Source organism: Clarias gariepinus, chromosome 4 (genome assembly GCF_024256425.1).
Source record: "Clarias gariepinus isolate MV-2021 ecotype Netherlands chromosome 4, CGAR_prim_01v2, whole genome shotgun sequence".
Lineage (NCBI taxonomy): Eukaryota > Metazoa > Chordata > Actinopteri > Siluriformes > Clariidae > Clarias > Clarias gariepinus.
This window is the reverse complement of record NC_071103.1, coordinates 26154616-26179041: the sequence shown is the minus strand read 5'-3', so window position 1 is coordinate 26179041 and position 24426 is coordinate 26154616. Positions and strand designations below refer to the sequence as shown.

General features: G+C 36.2%; 1 protein-coding gene across 1 annotated transcript; it reads left to right on the top strand.

The window, feature by feature from the left end:
• The first annotated feature begins 10357 nt into the window (after nt 1–10357).
• On the top strand, nt 10358–23015 carry cenpw (centromere protein W). The gene is made up of 3 exons (XM_053493804.1): nt 10358–10539; nt 20133–20246; nt 22782–23015. The coding sequence occupies exons 1-3, from the start codon at nt 10453–10455 to the stop codon at nt 22806–22808; spliced, it is 228 nt and encodes a 75-aa protein (XP_053349779.1). The 5' UTR covers nt 10358–10452; the 3' UTR covers nt 22809–23015.
• Nucleotides 23016–24426: the final 1411 nt, after the last annotated feature.

The window sequence follows — 24426 nt, the reverse complement described above, 5'->3', positions numbered from 1 at the left end:
CAGTACATCCCACAGATGCTTGATCAGATTAAGATATGGGGAATTTGGAAGTCAATTGTTTTTTTATTTCATTCATGTTCTACAAACCATTTGCAGTCCTTCTTAAAGATGTTAATACCATTAGGAAATTCCAATGCCATGAAGAGGTGTTGGTCTGCAATAATGTTTCGGGGGGTCTACATAATTAACCCAAGGTTTCCTAGGAGAACATGGCCCAGAGCATTACATTTCCTTGTTCATTTTGCCTTCTTCCCATAGTGCATTTTGGTGCCATCTGTTCCATAGGTAACTGACACATACTCACCCAGCCATCCCCATGATATAACAGAAAATATGATTAATTGGACCAGAACAATTTCTTCCATCACCTTTCTGATGCTTATGTGCCATTGTTAACACTTTCAGTGACAGGCAGGGATCAGCATGGGCACTCCGATTGGTCTGTGGCTACGAAGGTCCATGCACAGTAAGTTGTGATGCACTGTGTGTGCTGACATCTCTTTTATTATACCTCAATATCAGTAAGCCTCAGGTGTCAGTTTTGCATCCTTGGACCACAACTGGAAAGTATTAATCACTGCATACTGGAAACATCCCATTTTGGAGATGCTCTGACCCAGTTGTTTAGCCATCTTGTCTATCGCCTAAGATATTTACATATTCCCATTTTACCTACTTCCAACATAGTTCATTAAAAAAAGCGACTGATTACTTGCTACTTAATATATTGTACCTACTGCAGGCACCAGTGTAATAAAATCATTAATGTGATTCATGTAACCTTCCAGTGGTTTTCATGTTTAGTGATATGGGAGATCTTGGAGTAACATGTTAAATGTTGCTCTCTATCACCATCATTTAGACACAAATAAAAAAAATACATTTTCGCACCTTTTAACTCAATAAAACACTTGTTGTTTCTTTCTTAATGTTGTTTTATTCTTTACGTTGTCTCCTTCCATTATACTGTATATGACATTATAAGGGTTAGAAGAACTAAAATTTATTGCATGTTGATGCAATAATTTGAAATAATGCATGTTTCCAATGTTAAAAAAGTATTATAAAGACAAATACAAGAGGACGTCCTACATCATAAATCATGAATCATGAGTTGTTTGTGTGTTGCAATAGCGAAATAATTTAATCTCAAACAGTATCATTTAGTTTTCTGTTTCCAGCAAAAGTGCAATCAATCTGGTTTAATTTGCGCATTGCATTAATAACAGTTCTCTAAACCTTTGGGATCTTTAACTATACTTAATATTACAGCAAGAATGTCCTAAGCACTTAGTTGTGAAATCAGCATCATTTTATACATACCGTTTCTTTCAGATTTAATTTCACTGATTTTAAATCTTTGCCTTTATTTTTAAAATAAACTCTTAGTGTGAATTACTGTCATCTACTAAGTTCTTGTTCTTGTACTTGTGCATAGTTTTATGCACTCTGTCCTGAAAGCTTTAGGGAGACCAAAAGCCACACTCCACACTTGTTATCTGGCTGTTAAGGAGGAAACACTGGTGAAGGGATGCAGTCAGTGCATCTTGTGAGAGCTCATGATGTTCTGATAAGACAGCAAGTTGTTGGAATCTCCAGTGTGTCTCTGACACCCAGGAATGTTATCAGATAACAGACTGCATGAAGTGAGACTGGAGTATTATTCTCTTCATGGGGGGCAGAAGGGTTCAGGAGAGGGAGTTGGATAAATTTTCATGAAGTGGAATAATTGCTAAACCGAGAACCAGTGCGGTCTCTCTGACAATATCCAGATATTATTGCAAGCTTGACGAAATACGATATATAGTATAAAAGGCATGTGTGATGTGAGTATTTAACAGAGTGATGGAATGACAATTTGAACAAAAAAAAGACACATACACATTCTATATCTTAACAGCTTTTTCATTACCATAATCTAGGGCCAATCCTGTTGCAGCTGCTGGTTATTCTTCAATCAAAAACCTTTTGTCACAAGTAGCAACCAGCCCCCTCTTAATCCATAACCTTGTCAATATTTATCATTCTTAATACGCAGAGCTCCGGAGTGTCTCGCTGGTGTGACCACAGTTGGGTCTGTGGTCAGGCGCTGTACCACAGGGAACATAAACACCATGCGGGAATGCAAACAAATGTTCCATCTCTCTTCACTGTTTCCACTTTCTCTCAGAGTCATACTCCTCAGCTCACTTCCGCAAGAGATTGCATTTCAAAGGCCACACGGACAAAGCTCTCAATGAACTCCTCGGCTCCAGAGTTGAAACGTTTAGTTAAATAAGCAAAAGGCTGATGGATTGGGTTTGCAGTTAGGTAATGTAGTTATTCTGGTAGCATAAAGAGAAATGCTGAGGACAGATGTATAGCAGGATGTACACAATATCCCTCCAAACTGAATGATTGTTATTCCTGGGCAGGACAGGTGATTCTGCTGATCAGCACATGTCAGTAAAATTTGTGATAGTTAGTTTGTGTGTTCAGTGGACTCAATATACACAAAGCTTACTAAAATGTACCATTCCTTATTGCTGAGCCTTAAATATCTTTTACAAAGAAAGCTAAATTACGGAAATGTATAAGATAATTATAATACAATAAGGTTGAAATGATTATTAAAGGTTTACTATACCCACATTTCGACAAAACATATAGTTCAGTAACATTTTTGTCCAAGATTGTAGATGTCGTTATATGAGAAAGAAGTTTTAACTTCATGATTAACATGCATATTGCTGTTTAAGGCTTGTCCACTCATATTCACCTCCTCGTCTCATGAAACCCTCAGATTTGAATAAAAAAAAGGACCACATGTACTAGTCAAACTTTCCTCCTACAGTGAAACATAATTCCACACTGTCCCACCACATTGTTTTTGTCTGTCCTCATGATATTCTGCCTCTTACCAGAATGGAAAGTAAAACTGGGAGGCATGGTTACTTATGGTATGGAAATAACAAGAGCAAGATACTGAAGAGAGTGGGCACAATGAAAAACACAAGATTTGAGTATTCAGGGTTTCTATTCTGTAAAATCATGAATTCCTATCATGTTTAAACACTGTATACAATCAGTATGTTACCCTAAAAATTAAAAAAAGGAGCTAAAGATCAATCCCTTTTAACATCTTAAATTATGCTGGCACAGTATTTTAGAGGTGTTGTAATAATTTATCAATCACATCTATATGATTTCATCTGGAGCGAATAAGCATCTGGAGTGAATGCCACTTCAGTCATAGAAAAAAGTGATTTAAGTGATTTGAACTATTTAAGAGGCAAAAAAAAAAAAGAACCAATGAAGGACCTGAGAATGTTATCATGCACTTTTGTATCTGCCAAATTATAAACCATAATATTAACTTTCCAAAATAATAGTGAATAACAATAATATCAAGAAATGTGCATTATTTATTACTTTAAATAGTATATGAATCAATAAGAGTGTTGGAAATGTCCTTGTAAATGTTAAAGTATGTAAATGACAGAATTATGTTTGAACTACATGTGACAAAAAGTTAAAAAATGGCATGAATTTAGGAGCATAAATTAAACAATATTGTAAATTGATAATTTTGTATATTATAATTTATTATTATATATATTAATAGCCAAAACAGGTATAGTAAATATTAGTTTACATAAAAATCTAACAGAATATACAGTACATGTATACTTTAATAGGAAGTTCAAATAGATATGTACACTCACTCACTCACTCACTCATCTTCTATACCACTTTATTCTGTATTCTGGTTTACGGGAGGCCTGGAGCCTATCCCAGGAGGCTTAGGGCACAAGGCGTGCCAATCCTTCGCAGGGCACACACACTCACTCACACACTCCAAGCAATTTGGAAACACCAGTTAGCCTAATCTGCAGGTCTTTGGACTGTGGGAGGAAACCAGGGTACCCGGAGGAAACCCACCATGCACAGGGAAACCATGCAAACTTCATGAACACTGAGACGTGAAACGAGCCTGGCCAGGAATCGAACTGAGACCCTGGAGGTGCAAGGCGACAGTGCTACCCACTACACCACCATGCTGCCTAGATATGTACAGTGCATCTCAAAAAAATTAAATATTGTAGATTTTCTTTCATCCAGATTTAATTAAAAACCTTACACTGTCATATGTTTTAGATTCATTACAGTCATTAAATATTTCAAGTCTTTTTTTTTGTAAAATTTTTGATGGTGGCTTACAGTTTGTGAAAATAAAAAATTCAGTATTTCAAAATATTAGAATATTTCCTAAGATAAATCTGTACAGTTTGATCTCTATTATAAGATCAATATGTATTTAATGATTTACAATACAGAAGTGTCCAACTTCTGAAAAGTATTTTCATCTATGTGCCCAGTACTTGGTCAGGACTCCTTTAGCACAAATTACTGCATTAAAGAGGCACGGAGGCCTTAGCCATGTGTCACTACTGGTGCATTTTTTAAGACTAGGTTGCTTTGATACCAGCTTTCAGCTCATGTGTATTGTTGGGCCTTTCTTATCTTCCTCTTGACAATAGCCAATAAATTCTCTGGGTTTCAGTTTAGCCAAGTTGTGAGCAGGTGTTACAGTAAGCCCTGCTAGAAAAGGAAATCAGCATCTCCATAAAGCTTGTCTGCAGATGGAAATATGAAATGCTGTAAAAGCTGCATTGACTTTGGAGTTAATAAAACACAGGGTATCAACACCAGCAGATGACATGGAACCCCAAATCATCAATGACTATAGAAACATCACACTGGACTTCAAGCAACTTGGATTCAGTGCCACTCCACTCTTCCTCTGTGGTGAAAGGACCTTATCAAAATTACAGATAATGTTTGTTTCAGTGACATATAATAGATATTCAGTAATATACAGTTTCATTCTCTGTATAGTCTCTGTATACTCTTCAAACAGTATCTGTGAGCACTAGGCAGAAACTTCCGTCATAAGATTTTTACCCCACAGTGAACCATGATGTTCAAATTGCAAATGAACCTTCGAATACTGTAAATAGACATCTTTCTGTAATCACCTCTCACATGTGTGGAACTTATTACCCAATATTTTGCAATATGCAGCAGGGATACTAACATTTTACAGATACATTTCATTTCATTTGTTTGAGATACGTTAGAGCTAACATGCATCCCCTTTAAATTGCAAGTCTATGCTGGGAATCTGGACTCTGCAACTACCATATGAACATAAAAAAAAAAAAAATGAGAGTAACATTGCCGACAGTAGTTGGTGACATGGACACCTAAACTTTCTTTATCACATTTATCCAAACACCAACTGTTTCAGGACCTTTCTGCTATATCATTAAATGGTAGCTACATTGTTCTAGCACTATTTCTAATAGCTTTACCTCAAGTAAAATTGTACCTCATTTATTTCATTTAATTATGTATTATTTTAATTTATATTTACTGTACCACTTGATCTGGAATAAACCTTAATACCTTTATTTTATTATTATTGATATTATTATGATTATTATGATTATGATGATGATGATAATGATGATGATGATTATTATTATTATTATTATTATTATTAATAATAATAATAATAATAATAATAATAATAATAATAATAATAATATTATTATTATCATCAGTAGTAGTAGTAGTCATAATATTATAAAGTGACCCCTAGAAGATATTGCATTGTTAACCAACCAAACCAATGAAAATACTGAAAGCTTGGCATAGACTAATGTTTTTTATAATATGTTCCTCTATCTCAGATTGAATCAAAAGTAAGAGACAGATCCCCAAACATACCTGTATCCTGTAAATATGAGGTTGAACAGAGCACAAGCCTGGATAGCAGATGCTAAAGCCAAGTCCTTCCTCCTTCACTGATAAATTAGATGCATATTGGGACAGTGTTTGGACAAGGTAAATCAACAGGCTAAATATATGTTGTCCGCAGGCCTCCTGTGATCCATCTGCCCTCATTAGTTGATTTATCAAAACAGGGGTGTCCACAGGAATATTGTAAATCTGTGTCACTTGAGTGCTTTTGAGTGATTACACATTTAAAACCCCAGTATTTTACTGACAACAGTATTTTGGGTAGCTTCCCTAACAAACAAAGCAGGTTTTTATGGGGAGATTATAGCAGCTCAAGTGCAGAGCGCACTGTGTGCAGAATTAATGGAATTAAAAGCAGAGCGTGGAGATGAGGGTGATAAAGCTTTATAGCGGGAGTTGTTTTAGCCGTTAATGATGTATGAAAGAGCTTTGATCACGCAAGCACACAGAAAGCTAGAACAGTGCTGAACCAAAAAGTGGAAAAATATGGCGCTTTCTGCTGACAGTTTACAATCTACAAAAAGAAAGGCATTTGGCATTAAGAAAATGTTATTCTCATATTCTCCAATCAATCCAGTATTTCTAAGAGTCATGTTTCTTCTTGGTTGAGTAAGATGATATTTAACTCCCATTCCCAACTTTAACTCATTATAAACATTCTTGATGGCAGTTTGTGTAACATCAGGATGATAATTAAATGAATTTCAAAAGTAAATTAAAGGGAAATTGAATTACAAGATACAGACATTTAAACAAAAAAACAATCACAAAATCCTATTTCTATTATCACCCAAATGAGGATGGGTTGCCTGTTGAATCTGGTTCCTCTCAAAGTTTCTTCCTATTCCATCTCAAGGTGTTTTTCCTTACGACCATTACAATCAGCTTGCTCATCAGGGACAATCTTATCATTTTTATTTTATTTTTTTACATTTTATACAAAGTTCCATAATTCTCTTTTGATTCTGTAAAGTTGCTTTGCGACAATGACCGTTGTTAAAATTTAATTTATTGAATTGAATTTTTCACTTAAAATTTTAACTTTCTGCCAATATTTAGTCATAAAAAGGGGCCAAATGTATTGTTTGCTCATAAAAGAGTGACTTCATCCGCTGTAATTTATCTATTTCTGAACTTTATATTTTATCCCATGTATAACCAGAATAACGGGGAAAGACACTTGAAAACATGCTTTTCCTAGAATATTTTACTAAATGTTAGACATGTAAATGTACTGTTAAATCTGCACTGCAACTTGATAATTTGATAATACAACTTTTCTCAAGTTAAATTTCTGGCACTTCATTTATCATGCTTAACATATTTGTGTCAGACCCTTTTTGAACTCTAGTAATTTTATGTTTGTTATTTAAACAGTAACTGATGTAGAGGGAATACGTGATAAGGTTTAGCTGATACATATTATTAGTGAGTTTGATGTTTAAAACCTCAGGCTAGGCAATAACCCAACAAAATGTCAAAGCTTAAAAACATTAATAGAAAAAAGTGCCTTTAAAATGGACTCAAAGACCTGGCAGAGTTTCAGATACATATTATATTAATTTATTATATTTTTTTCTATTTTGCAAATGATCTGCAGATGTCTTGTATGCTTTGTACTTTAGGAGCAATACCTAATGCATTACTGTAGTAAAGGATATAGCATTGAACATCTTGGCTATAGCCTAGCTGTCACTTAACATAATTACTAAGGAATTATACAGGCCTGCAGTCAAGTTTTTAGTATTCCATGCCAATTAAAAAAAAAAGGCCTGTAGTCATTTAGTATGTTAGCAGTGATACACTTTGGTGTTAAAGAAAAAAAAAAGCTTAAATTACTAATACTACTCTGACTACACCAGACAAAAACTTTCTTACAAATGGGTAACTTCAGACATTTAATGCAACTTTTCACCTGTCTGGCTTGTCTGTTCTAACAAATTATGCTAAATGTTAATAACAATTTATTTAAAAGAAAAAATATCCATGATTAATTAAAAGATATTGTGCATACACGCTTCACTTTGCACACATATGAATTGAATTTTCTTACTAAATGTTGTCAAACATGTTTGAGGCTGAGGGAATTTACTGTTAAATAACATTTAAGCAGATCTAAATAAAATATCTAGAATATTGCTTTACCATGACCAACTCCAGGTCTGTGCGCATAGCCCACTATTGTTCATTTTGCTGACCTGCGACCATACATCAATGTACAGCTTGAATCACATCATCAAGTTCTCCAATTGTATGAGCATGGTGGGGCACATCAGCAAGAATGATAAATCAGCATACTCAGATGAGGCACCGAACTAGTGCCGTGTCAACAACAGCAAAGTGTGACCAGTCTCCACTGATCATCAACTACTCCTCCTTGGAGAGCAGAACAAATATCTTGGTGTTTACCTGGCAGAGAACCTCAATCAATCCCTGTACACCAGCTCTACAGCAAAAAAAAAAAAGACCAACAAAGTCTTTAACTGTTTTGAATTGTAAGTCCCTGCAGCAGATAGTGAGGACAGCTGAGATCACCACCAGGACCTCTCTTTCTTCCTTCACAGACATTTATACCACATGCTGCATTCGCAATGCCTAAAGCATTGAGGATGACCACATGTACCCCTCAAACAAACCCTTAACCCTCTCGCCGTCTGGAAAAACTTATCGAAGCATTCTGGCCCTCATAGCGGATTGTGCAACAGATTATTCCCACACGCCATCAGACTACTCAATGCAGTCACATGACCCACAATCAAAACATCCGCCATTTTGTCTGGCAGTCATGCCTGCCACAGATAATACCGCCAGGCAAAATAATGATGAATCACTGGCTAAATTTACCCCCATGAATTTTACTGAACACATGACGGGAGAACAGATAACGCTGTTTTTTGGGAAACTCACTGAAAAAGTCATTAGATATTACTGATTCTTATCAGCCACCAGCTATAAACAAGCACAGTGCATTGGCAGATTTACTATGTGGTGATATTTACAGCTATCTCATTAAGTAAAATTTAATGTAAAACAATAATTTACAAAAAAGCTTTTTGAAAAAAAAAGCAGAGTCAGCATGGTTTATATTCTGTTACTAAACATAAACTTTTCTCTATATATTTTTGTCCACCTGTCATTCTCCTATCTGTGCTGTCTAAAGGAGTAAACATGTATTCACACTTGTGTATTTAGCCATTTAGCACTGTTTTCTCACTCACTCATCATCTATACCGATTAATCCTGCATTCTGGGTCGCGGGGGGCCTGGATCCTATCTCGGGAGACTAAGGGCACAAGGTGTATTCCCTGTGTATCAGTGGGTGCCAATCCATCGCATGGCACACGCTCACACACTCATTCACACACTAAAGGCAATTTGGGGATGCTAATTAGCCTAATCTGCAGGTCTTTGGACTGTGGGAGGAAACCGAAGCACCCTGAGGAAAGCCACCAAACAGGGAGAAAATGCAAACTCCATGCACATGAAAACAGGCATCGAACATGGCCGGTTCAAACCTTGCCCAGACCCTGGAGATGCAAGGCAACAGTGCTAACCACTACACCACAGCATGCCATTTAGAATATATGATAAAAAAAAAAAAAAAAAAAAGTTTGGAGAAACAGTAATTTAGTAAGTTTACAAAATGCTAACTGAATATGACGAGAAGTTTAATCACACTAATAAAAAACATGAGGACAGTGCTGTCCGATCCTAACCTCTGCATCACTCTAAACCAGTATAAATAAGATTGGTAATTTATTTATAGTAGATATTAACCATGTTAAATTTCCTGAACATGTATTTAATGATTATAATACCCAAGATAAGATGTACACAAGCACGTACACACACAAAATTATTTACTGTACATTCATTCATCTTCTGTACAGGGTCGAGGGGGGACTTTTGGGCATGAGGTGGGATACAGGATACCCAATCATCACAGAAGACACACACTCTCTGCAGGCAATTTGGGAACACCAGTTAACCTAATCCTCATGTCTTTGAACTGTGGGAGGAAACCGAAATACCCAGAGGAAACACAGTAAGCACAATCTCCATGCACACAGACCCTGGAGGTGAGAGGCCACAGTGCTAACCACTACGCCACAATAAAACCCATATGATGTCCTGTAAGGAGCTCCTTGCATTAATGGTTTAAACATATTTAGATTTTCTTTTAAAATAATGGCTGTTTCTGAATACTTGTCTAATAATTAGTGCCAGAAAATTGTTATAGTACATTATAATGTAGCGCTAGTTGTAAAAGTTCTATCTGACTAAAACCACAAAATGTACAAATATTTTTATTGCTTTAATCTGTCAAATGTATTGCAGAGTGATATCATCCGGACCTTTACCGACATTAAACCGATGCACCATGCTTTTGAGTATGAAACTGGCTGTATGTAATAGGGTCTTCTTGCTCCCTTTGAATGCCCACTACAGAGACTATACGATACTGACAATTTAACCAAGCATATACAGTGAACTACATGTCTTACTAGAGGCGTTTGGGATTTGTCCATTGACTACGCATCAGTTGCGTCATCATTGTGCGACGTCAATAAAGCGCGCTCGGTTTAAAATAGACATACTGGTTGTTTTTACTTATGTGTGTTTGAGTGTAAACTTTTAAACTCAGTCATGTTGAAGAAAGCACCGAGAGCAGTCTTAAAATCTCATATGAAAAAGAAATCGGATATACGTATTGGGAAAAACGCAGACTTGATGGTAAGTTTTGGGGGGCGACAAAATGAGTTAGCTAATATTAGTTAGCCAAATAGCGGCTAGATTTGTTTACATGTAACTTATAAGGAGTGCATTTAATCACCGTCGCCAGATTGATTTTTTTCATAGATTTATTCATAGAATTAATAATATGCTTGTGCTGCATGACATCAGTAAATCGTTTATATACAATCTATCGTTTTTTAATGTTTTTTTTTTTGTGTGTGGATATTTGTCTTAATACTTGTATCTGCAGCCTTATATCAGAGTATGGTACGTCTTAAGTGTCTGAGCGTAAATGTATTCAGTTCACTCTAAAAGTACTGAGACAGTGAGTTCAATTATTATTATTTCACAATTATATTAAAACAAAATAAGCAAACAAATAAAATGGGTGTAAAATATAAATGTGAATTTCACTTTAAACAACTTAACCACTTCGCCGCGATCCCACGTTGTTCTGTCACTCTGGTTAGCATTCTAGGGTCGAGGGTTCGATTCCCACCTCGGGTATGCGTGCATGTTTTCCCTGTGCTTAGTGGGTTTTCGTCGGGTACTCCAGTTTCCTTCGACAGGCCAAAGACATGCAGATTAGGCTAATTGGTTTTCCCAAATTGCCTATTGTGTGTGCATGTGTGCTTGTGATTAATTGGCATCCTGTCAAAGGTGTACCCTACCTTGTCCTCAAAGGTTATTTGGAGAGGAGAAACAGTATAGAAAATGAATGAATGAGCAACTTAGAACAATGTACTTTTTGCTTGAACCCACTTTTTTCAGTACTTGTTGCTCTGTTAGATTAATTGTTTAAATATTTAATAGTTCTGAATGTCTATTCTTTGTGCCTTGGATTTCATAGATGAAGATGCAGTTATTGTTAGACACTAACATGAAGAACAGAGAGTTGTCTGTGGGAGAAAATCAAGCCATTGTGGAGTTGAGAATAAGTGGAAGGTTTTAGATTGGCCAAGTTAGGTACCCAGTTGAGAATGCATTTTATCTGAAGGGGAGACCACAGCCGGTCAGAGCAAAAAAGGCATGCTGTAAGATGCCGTAGTCCTGTTGTCTTTTTTTACTTTTACTTACCTGTGAGTTGGGTGGTCATCCCAGAAGGTACCATGTTCCAAGCTGCCAACACTTAACACATCTAATGTGAATATAAAGAAACCAAATGTGGATCCTGATCTCTCATCTAATCTTTTTTTTTTATCTTAAATGCAAATTTCTTCAGTGTACTGCAAAAACAAAAGACCATGCACAAAAAATGCACAGATTTCTGAATAAATGTTAAAATATATAGTTTTATTTGAGAACAAGCCACACTCTATCTCCCTGTAGTTCAACACACTAGAGTAAAGAAAATCAAATGACCCTATCCATATTTATTATCCAACAGTAAATATGTATGACCTTTCAGAATAAACACATTTAATTCCTCATTTTTTATGCTTTATGCTTAATACAGTTTTAAGCTTAAAAGCAAATGAGCTGCAAAGGTGAAGTAAAAAATAAACAATTGCTACTTAGTTATACATGGAAGCAATTGTTAAACTTATTAGAGACTCTTGACAATCACATGCTTTAGGTGAATGTCTGTTGTGTTGGAAGGATGGATGTAACAATGGCTTGTATATCTTGTTCAGGCTACGTTCTATTTTCCTGCCTAAATATTTGTTAGTTTTATCCCCTGTTAATATTAACCGGTTCGTTTTGTTTACAAAGTGGTCAGTTATGAGTTACACAATTATTTAAGATTTGGATTACCATCGGATCTGTGTATACTGTACTAGTGCATCTCAATGAAATTTTATATTGTAGAAAATACAGTATATATATTTTTCTTTTCCCTTAATTTAATTCAAAAAGTTAAACTCTCACATAGCTTATTTGAGGTTAATTAAATGTAAAGTGAAATCTCAAGTATTTTTGGTTTCAATTTCCATGATCATTACATATAGCTCATAAAAAATCTATATCTTAATAGATTTAAAGTATAGTATCTTATATGTAACTGTCTGTCTAGTCCAGTACATGAAACCACAATCATGGTAAAGACTGATGACTTGACAGACTTAAATAAGAGGATTATTGACACTCTTCCACAAAGAGGGCAAAGCCACAAAAGGTCATTGCAGGAAGGGCTGAATGTTTGCATTGCTGTATTGAAACATGTTTATGGACAGTTGCCCATAGGATTGGAATCCCATTGGAATGGTAAAGTGTGAATGGTAAAGGTGCACAAGCAACAGGGACGGCTGCTGTGTTAAGAAGATTGCTCAGTGGTGCAATATCCCATTTTCAGATTAAACAAAATTAGCATTTTATTTGGGGATTCAAGGGCCCAGAGTCTGTGGAAAAAGTAGCTTGTTGCTCCCACAGTTGGTGATAACTTGTCATCTGCTGGTGTTGCGCTACTTTGATTTTAATCAAATCCAAAGTCAATGCAATAATCTACAAGGAGATTTTAGAACACTTCATGCTGTCTACTGATAAGCTTTATGGAGATGCCAATTTCCTTAAACAGTGCAAAAACTACCACAAACTGGTTTGCTGACCATGATATTACTGCGCTTGATCAGCCAGCCAACTGCCTGACCTAAACCCCATAGAGAATCTATGTCAAGAGGTCAAGAGTAGGATGAGAAACACCACTCCAACAATACAGACAACCTCAAAGCTTTCTTGTCTTCAGTAACGCCTCAGTACCACAGGCTAATCACCTCTATGCCATACTTCACTTATGAAGAAACTTAAGCTTAAGGATCCCTAACCAAGTATCAATTGATCTTAGGAGCTATTACAATATTTTGAGTCTCATGAGCTGTAAGCCATATTTATCAATATTAAAACAAAAAGGCCTTGAAATATTTTATTTTCAATCTAATAAATCTAGAATGTGAACAACTCCAACTTTATAAAATCAATTTAGTAAAAAATAACCTTTTCTAAAATATTAGTTTTTTTTAAGATGCATTTATATAATAAAACCAACATGTGCTGGTCATTTTATAATGTACTGATTATAAATTGAAATAAGTAATTTGAAATGAATTGTTTTTTAGGAGGTCAGTAGCTAAATATAGCGAGGTATTTATTAAAAAATGCTGGATAGCACCATATTGTTTTCACCATTTTTTACTGAAAGAAAATGCAAGTGTGTGTTGGGTGGGTGGTGCACACTGTCCATGCACTAATGGCTTCTAATTAAAAAGCTATTGCAGCTGGTCATGCTTTATTGAGACTGGAGGTGGAGACCCTCCTAAGATGTAAAAACCTGCCTGAAAGGAGCACTGCTTTACAGGGGTCTAATCTAGCCTTTAAACTCAAAGAAAGAATTTAAGGGGAAAATGAATAAAAGACTCTCTCTTTTTTCCCCCAATCATACCTTGGCATGAATATCTGGTTTGATCTGGTTTTCTGTCCTTTTAATAAAACCATTATTGCCTTATGCACTGATATGACCAGACCTGAGTGATGCTGTGATTGTTCATGAAGGTCAAGTTTAGAAATATGCCAGTTTGATGTCCCTTACATTATAAATTATTGTCATGTAAAATTACCATAATGCTTTTGTATTTTCTAGATAATAAATGTGTTTATAGTATTTAACATTAAAAATGAGGACAAATTATATAGAAAGTTTTGTGCTGATAGTTTTAGGAACTGTGGCTCTTAATTAACATTAAATTAGTAAAAATATGTGTGTATTGGTGGCTCAGTTGTAGGTTTCTCACCTCCCAAGTGGAGGTCCTTGGTTCAACTACCAACCAATGTCCAAACTTGTGCAATGCCGGTCCCAAGCCTGGATAAAATGGGAGTGTTGCATCAGGAAGGGAATCCGGCATAAAATCAATGCCGAATTGTGTGCGGATCAAATGGTCTGCTGTGCTGTGACCCCTTGATCGATGTAGCTGAAAGACTAACAACATGTAGCTTTGAGCTACTTAGTCATGTGAGCCTTTTTGTGACATGCATGGAAAGGATCTTCAACATGCAGTTTCTATGTGCCATGCTGTTATCTTGGCTAGCCATTTTAATATGCCCAATTTAAGTGTGTTGAGGTTAGGGCAGTGACTTGACGTTATATCCTTCTGAAAAGGATATATTTGCCTAGGGCCCTTCCCAATTAAGCCAAGAAATTTAAGTAATAAAGCTTACACTGATGGAGCACTTTTTAAGGAACAGTTTTCTAATACTCAGTAGGCCCACATTTACTCTCAAAATAGCCTTGATTCCTCATGGCATGGATTCCACAAAATGTTGGAAACGGTCCTTTAAATATTGTGGTCCAATTTGACATGACCGCATTGAACAGTCCTTGCTGATATTTTTTTTAGCTGCAATTTCAGGCCGTGTACTTTGCGTTGTACTGATTTTATCTCAGCTTTATTAATAGAGTGCTTTTAACAATAAACATCTCTACAGAAATAAGAATTTCAGATAATAATAATAAAAAAATTATCCAGGATAACATGACATGAACCAAATGTAAAAGGGAACCCATCCTTGCACCATACATAAATCCCTTCTATGATGGTGTGCTATATGGTCAAAAGTGCAGTTGTAGGAAATGTATGTTAATTAAAATAAAGTCCAATTCTTGAGACCATCAAATCAAAAGCAAAAAAAAGTGAGGCAGTCCTCAGCAGCAGTGAGTAGTCCCTTTGTGATGCGAATTTCAACTAGATGTAGGTCATGATTGGGAATGTCTGGAGGGCAAAAAGGATCAGAATCACTGGAGGGCAAAAAGGATCAGAATCACTGGTGTCCCAGGTGTGTCATTTGTAGCTTGACAAAGAAGGAGAAACGCATAATTGGGTGTGCTTCCTGTCACGTAATGGATGAGGCCAGTGATTATTTTTAGGGGTGCACCGAAATTTCGGCCGCCGAAAATTTTCGGCCGAAATAGCATTATCGGTTTCGGCCGAAACGTAAGAAAGCGCCGAAAATAAAAGCCGAAATTGTCGCCACGTCTCTCCCATCCTCCCGTCTCGTTCGCGCTGTCATTACGCATCAAACACGGAGTATGTCGGCGGTTTGGAAGCACTTCAAAGTTTCAGATGAGGACAGCAAAGTTGCAATAATTTTAATTAATTTGTAGTTTTTTTAATACAAACAAAAAGAAAATATTTTAAACATGTTTTTTAATGAAGACATTTTCGGTTTCGGTATCGGTTTTCGGCCAAGTGCATCCAAAAATTTCGGTTTCGTTTTCGGCCCAGAATTTTCATTTCAGTGCATCCCTAATTATTTTGTGTACAGTGCAAGCAGGGACTCTGGCAGGGCTAGACATAACAGTGCTCTGGGAAGTATGGCTATCAGTCGACATACCTGGATGAAATCTTAATTTAATTCGGTTTTATTTATAAAGCGTTTTTTAACAGTGGTCATTGTTGTAAAGCAGTTTTACAGAATGAAAAAATTGTATTGCCCACTCTTTTAAAAATCTCAGAATAAGAAAAGTGTACAGAGGGTAGCACATGTTCTGCTGAGTAGCACAGTTTCGCACGGTGAACGTTTTTTCTTTATAAAACCCAGGAAAAAACAATAAAACTCTAGCAGCATGGATTAGAGTGGCAACACGGCCCTGGTCAGTGAAAGATAAAAAAAAAAAAATACTACTATTATACAACAGACAAATACATATGATATTTAACACTATTTTTATTTATTTAATATTTGTAATAATTTTACCTTTCAGAGATCTAACCTAAGCAGTAAGCTGTTACTAATTTTTGTTAACTAAATAACGGCTCAGTGAAAACAGTTGTGATGTGCATCTAAGAATGTATGTCTTATAGGGAGACGCGCTAAGATCAGATGATTTCTATGTTTATACATGCACATACACACATTAAATAGAATTGAAGTAGAATTAAAGGAAAGCATAGACTATAGCATTTGTGCAATAAGTGTTTGGTTTTAACTGGCTCAAAGTTTGCCCACACCATTATACCAACTCCATAAACATATATACTGTTGACGCGAGACAGGTTGGTTTCTTGAATTTCATAGCACTAAATTCTGGCCCCTCGTGCACCTAATCAGAAATCAAGATTCATTAGACCAGCCTGCGTTGCTCTAGTCAACTGCCTTGTTCAGCTGAGTCTCTGCTTGTTTTTGGCTTACAGAAGTGGAACCTACATGGTCTTCTGCTATAGCCCACCCACCTCAAGCTTTGATGTGTTCTGAGCTTTCTGAGAGATCATTGTCCACACCACATTTGTATAGAGTGATTTTCTGAGTACAATAATTGTACTGTAGTCCGTCTTTCGGCTTGAACCAGTCAGGCCATTTGTTGTTGACCTCTCACATCAGAAGGTGTTTCCACCTTTTTCTTTATTGCACCGCCCATGAACTCTAGAGGCTGCTTTATCTCAGTACATCAGAAGTTTTACAATGACCAAACCCAGCCATTTTGGCATCAACAGGCAAGCCACTGTCAAAATCACAGGGATTACATTTTTCTTCCCTATGGTTGTGTTAAACTTTACTTAGGCTCCTGGCCTGTACGAGCATATACACACAGCGCCAGTCAAAAGTTGGGACACAAGTTTGGATTTATTTCCTACATTCTAAAACAATACTGGAATTTTACCCACCAAAACTATGAAATAACAATATGGCATTGGGTAATTAACCAACAACAATAACAGTCAGTCGTTATAGATGTGAAGGTTTACCTGTTTTAAAATAGTTCTTGCAAGAACAGTATTGTCAAGTGCATTTGCAAAACCCATTAAGCACCATGATGAAACTGGCTCTGATGAAGACCTTCCCAGAAAATCAAGACCAAAACCTACCTCTGCTGCAGAGGAGAGGTTCATTTAGAGTCACCAGATTCAGAAATCACCAATTAACATCACCTCAGATTAGAGCCGTTAAGGCTTTACAAAGCATAAGTAGCAGACACGTCTTAACATTAACTGTTCAAATTAGATTAGTGCATATTTTAGACACCTTCAGCATTGTTTTACAATGTAGAAAGAATTGAATATCAGGAAAGACCATGGAATTTTATGTGTGTGTATGTATACAGTGTGCACAATAGCTTGCACAAAATGGAGTAAGGGTTAGACTATTTCTGAGCTCTTACTAACGTTAAGGGCTTTCATATTAATGTGAGTGGCCGTTTATTTCTTCAGTAGGGTATTGTGTGTATCTTTCGTAAAAAAAAAAAAAGTTCTGCATTTTGTAAAAAATATCTCAAAAGATTTTCTGATTCATTGAGCATTACTAATGAATGAATATAATTTATTTAAAGTTGTTCCATTCCTTTAATCATTCATCTTATTTATAAAATCAGTAACAATCTTGAGGGACCATTACTCTTCTAATCTGTAGCACTGTTGCTCACACGTTTTTCGGCACCCTTTTCCTCTCTGAAGTTTCCACATTTTTCGTGTGTTTGTGCGAGGCGGTGAAGAGAGTGGCCTTGGCTTTAATCAGTAAGGTTGAGTCTTTATGTTTTGTCAAAGCCTTTGGCACAGTGCAAGTCTGAGCTTCTCAGCTTTCATTCTCCTGAAAAACATTTCTTAAGAGCAGCTGTTGGAAAAATGTTCAGACGCCCCAAAGATGACCTACAATTATGAAAATGAGGTATTAATAGATTTAAATTGCATCCAAATGGTCATCATGTACATGCACAATGAAATCATTAGCTGTGTTTGGAATTTTTTCTGGATGTGGTTAAGACGCCAGACACTTACTTCATATATACATTTACATGCTTGAACACTTGACAGAGAGAAAGAACAGAAGAGAAGATGTGGTCAGAGAAACAGAAGATGGTACACGGGACCTTGTGTCCCAAGGGGCAAAAGGATGCGCCACTGGCTTTAATGACTTAGTTGCTGTGTGTGTGGCCAGTGTGAGCATGCATTGTAGCTGGTGTAACGAGCAGTAGTTGGTTTTAATTCTCATTTTTGTGAAATAGTTGACAAAATTCTGTTCTTCTGAAGAGTAGCTTTATTGTGTAGATGTAGTTCTTTAAATTTTACTGAGATCATATGATGCATTCATGCACAAATGTGCACCTCTGTGCTTTTGCATCACTAAATGCATTTAATAAATACATAGGCATTAGAATTGATTAAAATCAGAATCTCCATTAGGAAAAATAACTGCTCTTGCTGACTAATAAATTAGTATATACAAAAAGTATAGTTTAACCTTTTACACTATGTTTAAATTGCAGTTTAAAACTAATTACCTGAACATTCTAAAATGTGCTTTCCTATTAGTTTATGCAGCCTTAATATAAAGGAGTATTTAACTTGTAAAACATTTAATGGAGCCTTTGTGAAACATATGGTTTTAGTTGTCAAAGTGATTATTGTAAAATGTATCTGAACTAGTGACTAATGGAACCTTTATTAACAGTAACCTCCGGTAATTGCTTCCTGTAGCTTCTGTTCAAGGATTAAGAGGCATTGTGCCCTTGCATCTATAATAAGAAGCTTTCACATGTATTTTGGCGTTTCTTGCTCATTAGGCCTGCTTCAGATCATAAAACAGGATTTTAGTGGATGGTAGGCCATGTCGCGTGCGCACACACACACTGCTTTTAGAGTCATGGAGGTAAGCTTATACTGTTCAGTATCTGCAGTGTTGACCTTTAGGTTTAGTTTTTGCCAGTATATAACCAATAAAATTAAGGTGAGATAAAGTTTGTACTTTTTATTAGAAGGAAATATTAAAATGCACTAACCATCCACAGGTTGGTTAGTGCATCTTAACACACAATTTATGGAATGTACACTATATGGGAAAAAATATGGAAATATCAGATTTTAACCCTTTTTTTTTTTTTTTTTTTTAATGTGATTTTCAAAAATCCCATTCCACACTTGGTCCTACCTTTGCCTTTATAACAACCTAGTCTTCTGAGAAGGATTTCCACTAGATTTTCCAGTTTATTCCAAAGATGTTTAGTGATGTTGAGGTCTGAGCTCTGTACCGGCCCTTCATGCTCTTCCACTCCAACTTTAGCAACACATAGACCATGCTTTGTGCACAGGGACATTGTCATGCTATAACAGGTTTGGGTCCAAGTGAAGGTAGCTTGTAATGCCACAGTATACAGGGAGATTTTAGGCAACTATATTCTTCCAACCTTGTGGCAACAGTATGAAACAAAACCACATACGGGTGTGGTGATCAGATGTCCAAAAACCTTTAGCCATATGGTGCTTTGTCTTGTAATCTGTAATGAGAAGAAAGGATGCCACACAGTTATCTGATAAAATCAGTTTTCACTTGTTTAAATCTGCAACTGTAGAAGTTTGCTTCAAAATGCTTGCTTGGCCAAAATTTGGTAAAATATGTGATTTATAAGAAGTGATGGAAAACAATGCAACAGCCCACGTTGTGTTTTTTGGCCAGTACAAGTTTAGTATAATCTTATAGTGTTTCTATGTGATTTACAACAATTTGAAGATGAATTTCAATGTGTAACTCCTTTGGTGTGATAAAATAAAATATCCATTGAAGTTATTGCCATTTGTCATACATAAGCTGTTTTTGGATGACTCCTGCATAAAATGTTATCATATTGTCAAAGATGAGTTATTGTTGGTTTGCTTGTGTTGTGTAATCAGGTCCAGCTGAATCTGCTGCTTGTCCTACATCGACTAGCAGAAGAGTCCAGAATCAAGGCCTTTGAGGAGAAAACCGCTACTATCAAAGTTCACCATGTTAAAGCTGTTGCAAAGGTATCCAGTCTAGTCTTGTTAATAGTTTTATTTCAGCCTGAAAGATATGATTCTAAACATAGGAAGAGCCTCATTAATTCTGACCTGGTCATATATCACACCACATCTTTACCATTCTCTACCCCAGCTCTGTTGATTCAGTGTTTATTGCTTTTGCTCTTTTGCTAATGATGTATAATTGCTTGTTTTCATTCTTTTTTTCTTCTTTTTTTTTTGATGGGATGTAAGCATTTACAAAACTGTTTAACTTCTGCTGCTTGGCAGTGCAACACAGGGAAACGTGCTTTTCTCATTCGAGTGCTTATTTAAGAATCTAAGAATGTGTTGGGTTGAGTAGGTGTTAGGCCTTAAAAGCACTGAGGGTGCCTCTGATCAGCTGGATTATATTTCATATACATAATATTTCAATCAGGCTGCATTGCTAACAGATGTCACCCAGGGCTGTTTCTCAGGTCTATAACAAATAATCCTTTTCACTTCCATTCACAAAGAGTTTTGACCAATCCTGCAAACTCTGACAGTTTTCTTTCCCTCCCCTCGATACAAACCTATTATGTATTAGTCTAGTGAGTGTCGGTACGTAATGTTCAAGACCTGTGTTCATTTGTGGGGTATAGATGCAGGAAATAGACCCGTACAATTTGACTTCATCACATTTTATTAATGTTTTATCTTTATATCTTAGAACACCTGTTAAATTTCTCATTTATGCAATTATCTAATCAACCAATCACATGGCAGTTGCTTCAATGCATTAAGGGGTGTGGTCCTGGTCAAGACAATCTCCTGAACTCCAAACTGAAGGTCAGAATGGGAAAGAAAGGTGATTTTAAGCAATTTTGAGCATGGCATGGGCTACAACAGCAGAAGACCCCACCGGGTACCCACCTTGAGGCAGATTGGCTACAACAGCAGAAGACCCCACCGGGTACCACTCATCTCCACTACAAATAGGAAAAAGAGGCTACAATTTGCACGAGCTCACCAAAATTGGACAGTTGAAGACTGGAAAAATTTTGCCTGGTCTGACGAGTCTCGATTTCTGTTGAGACATTCAAATGGTAGAGTCAGAATTTGGCGAAAACAGAGAACATGGATCCATCATGCCTTGTTACCACTGTGCAGGCTGGTGGTGGTGGTGTAATGGTGTGGGTGATGTTTTCTTGGCACACTTTAGGCCTCTTAGTGCCAAATGCCACATAGAATTAAGGCAGTTCTGAAAGGGGGTCAAACACCGTATTAGTATGGTGTTCCTAATAATCCTTTGGGTGAGTGTATATAAGAAAATGCAAACATGTTACACACATTGACCTCATAATGTGTTCAGAATTACAAATACAGAGTGCAGAGACAAATAAAAAGGTGCACTATTCAGGATTTTATTATGCCTCCCAAAGCCTGATATTGCAAGCAGGATGTTTTACTTTCATGCAGGCACAAGCGAGCTGTCAGATATGAATCTTCAATAAACACCATTCTCATCAAATTGAATGTGAACTGGCCCTAGGTGGTCAGGGGGTTTTAAATGAGGTGAAATCTAAATTATTTGTATATTTTTTGGAAATGGACCCAAATAAATTTGTTAGAAAATGTTAAAGACCGATACAAACAAATAACTATCATTATTACTGGGTTAAAAACAGTCCCCACACATTTCTCATGTTATATAAAGCTGGCAGGGCATGATACATAATGTTCAAGGTACTGATATTTCTATTTCTGAGAGGTTTTTGAGAGGCTCAGAGTTTTACAGTGTTTCTGGCACTAAAGTGGCAATCTTTAAAAAAAAAAAGTAATATATATATATATATATATATATATATATATATATATATATATATATATATATATACACTTTTTTTTTTCTTTTTTTTTTAGACCACACATACCTAGGGTTTAAAAATCCAATTCCAGATATAAGAACACACATTTTAAGCACAAAACAGATACAGAAAGTGACGGTTACACTCCTAATACATATTTAAGAAAATCTAAATAGCTTCCAGTCCTTTTTAGAATTGCAGTCTACAAAAAAGATTCAAAGACAATGCCATATTTTAAACACTTTCCTTGCTGTGCATGCTACTTCAGACCCGTTTATCTGAACAACATTGTGGTCTTTGCACCAAAGGATTCGAACTAATGCTAACACTTATCTAGCCAACTTTATGTCAGGGTGATGAATTTATTTTTCTGATGTAGAGAAGCTTATTTGATTTAGATGTAATTCAATGCAGAGTTGAGTGCTCGCCATGCATGAGCTGGAGTGGTGTGAATAATGATCTGGTTGCTGTGCTAAAGAGCAGACTCATTATGACCTGTCACAAATAAATATGTTAGAAATTACATGTCTTGGGTAGTTTGCTCATGTCACAGAGATATAATAAATTGAAAATAACAGTGCAAATCTGAGCAAATGAGAAGGAAGGAAATGAGAAGCATACTGGAAGGCTGGTTTGTGACGGAGATGAGAAATGAGCTAATTGATTCGGTTATGCTGTTATGCTTCTTTTTGTTTTTCTGTTTGCCTTCCAGAAATTGTTGAAGAGCACACGAGGATGAGGTGAAACAGATTGCTTTCTCTGTGAGCCTGAAGCTGCGCAGAGCCCAGGTATCAAGTGCGCTCCAGACTCAACCTCTTACTGGGGCCACGACACATGAGTCATGCCATGAGTCAACATGCGCTTACCATTTGCTCATCTTTACTTTAGGACCTTCTTCATATTTTTTTTATTTATATATATATATATATATATATATATATATATATATATATATATATATATATATATATATATATTGTACTTTTTTCCAGTCCTAAACTGTGCAACTGCAAGATAGTGTGCAAACACTTCCTCTCAGATTAATTCCCTGTGGAGATCTGTTCATTTTTCCTCTCCATTACTCTTGACCTTTTGCTTTTGTGTGGTGTTGGGAAACAGCTGTGTGTAAACTTTTAGCCTGTGACTTTACGTTATCAGACCTGAATATCTGTAACCACAAATGTTTTCCTCCTGTATTTTGGATTTTTTATTAGTACTTAATATGTGTTAATAAACAATTTGTGCCACTTAACTTGGGTGTAATATGTCTCTCCCTCCCTTTCGCTTTATTTGTATCTGAATAAAAGGAAACTTTGGCCAGTTGCCACTTACAACAGTAGAACACTTATCTCAGAGCCAATCCTCAAAAGCAGGATTTAGCAAGAAGAGTTTTTTTTATGCATGGAAAAAAAATGCAAATGATATCTTTTGTTCATACAATATCAACCTTCTCAGACTATTGAATTTAAACTCTAATTATGTACAGACCATTACTTGTGTTGCTCTCGACAGTTAGTGGAATCTCATAGTGTATAAAATAACTCCACTGATGCTAAGCATTTGGCCCAGTGGCATATCTAGTGCTAATTAACTCTATTTCTGTAGCAGAGCACTGCCTCTTGGGTAATTTGAGTCTTTCAATGAACCAGGGACTTGACCTCAGACCACAGGAAAGTAAATGTTTGGGTCTCCCTTTGTGTGCATATATGGATGCCAGGGTATTCCACTGATGACCACATGGTCTGGGAGGCATCCAACCCTAATCCCACTGTCAGAATTAATTGGAGTGTCTTTGCTGAGGTTTCAGTGCTTTGCTTACTGAAGTAAAACGAAAAAAAAAAAAAAGTAGCCATGTTCTTAAAAAAAAAACAAAAAAAACCTAGAACGTTCTCCAGGCCTCTGCTTCACCTTTCTTATCTTAATCCAGCAAACATCTGAGTCACTTGCTCACTGGAAACGGCCGCTTCTTTCCATCAGCTTATTCATCATGTTTCTGCATGTTGTCTGATTAGAGACTGAGGTCATTCTGCGTCGGCTAGTTGACCGTGGTCATGACCTGTCCTTCACCTTTTATGACCAGTAGAGGGCGATCATGCCGAAAATACCATGATCTTTAAATTCATTACAGTGAAGCTTAAGTTGTTTAAAGCCATGCATACATGAAATTCCTTCATTCCAAGTATGTGGAAAGTTAAATAAATTGTTCAGAAAGGGGGAAAAAAAATATATTTCTTCTATTTAAAAAAAAAAAACATCATTAAATTGTCTGTTATATAATTTGCTGTTTTGTCATCATTAACGAAACAAGTGGTATAATTAGTGTGAAATGTTTGTTGGTCTAATCAATAATCATATAA

Bases quoted from the DNA above. Each gene is read 5' to 3' on its own strand.
- cenpw (XM_053493804.1), top strand. From the start codon at position 10,453: ATGTTGAAGAAAGCACCGAGAGCAGTCTTAAAATCTCATATGAAAAAG. The intron at 10,540-20,132 runs GTAAGTTTTGGG...TTGTGTAATCAG, and splicing joins GGAAAAACGCAGACTTGATG to GTCCAGCTGAATCTGCTGCT. The intron at 20,247-22,781 runs GTATCCAGTCTA...TTTGCCTTCCAG, and splicing joins ATGTTAAAGCTGTTGCAAAG to AAATTGTTGAAGAGCACACG.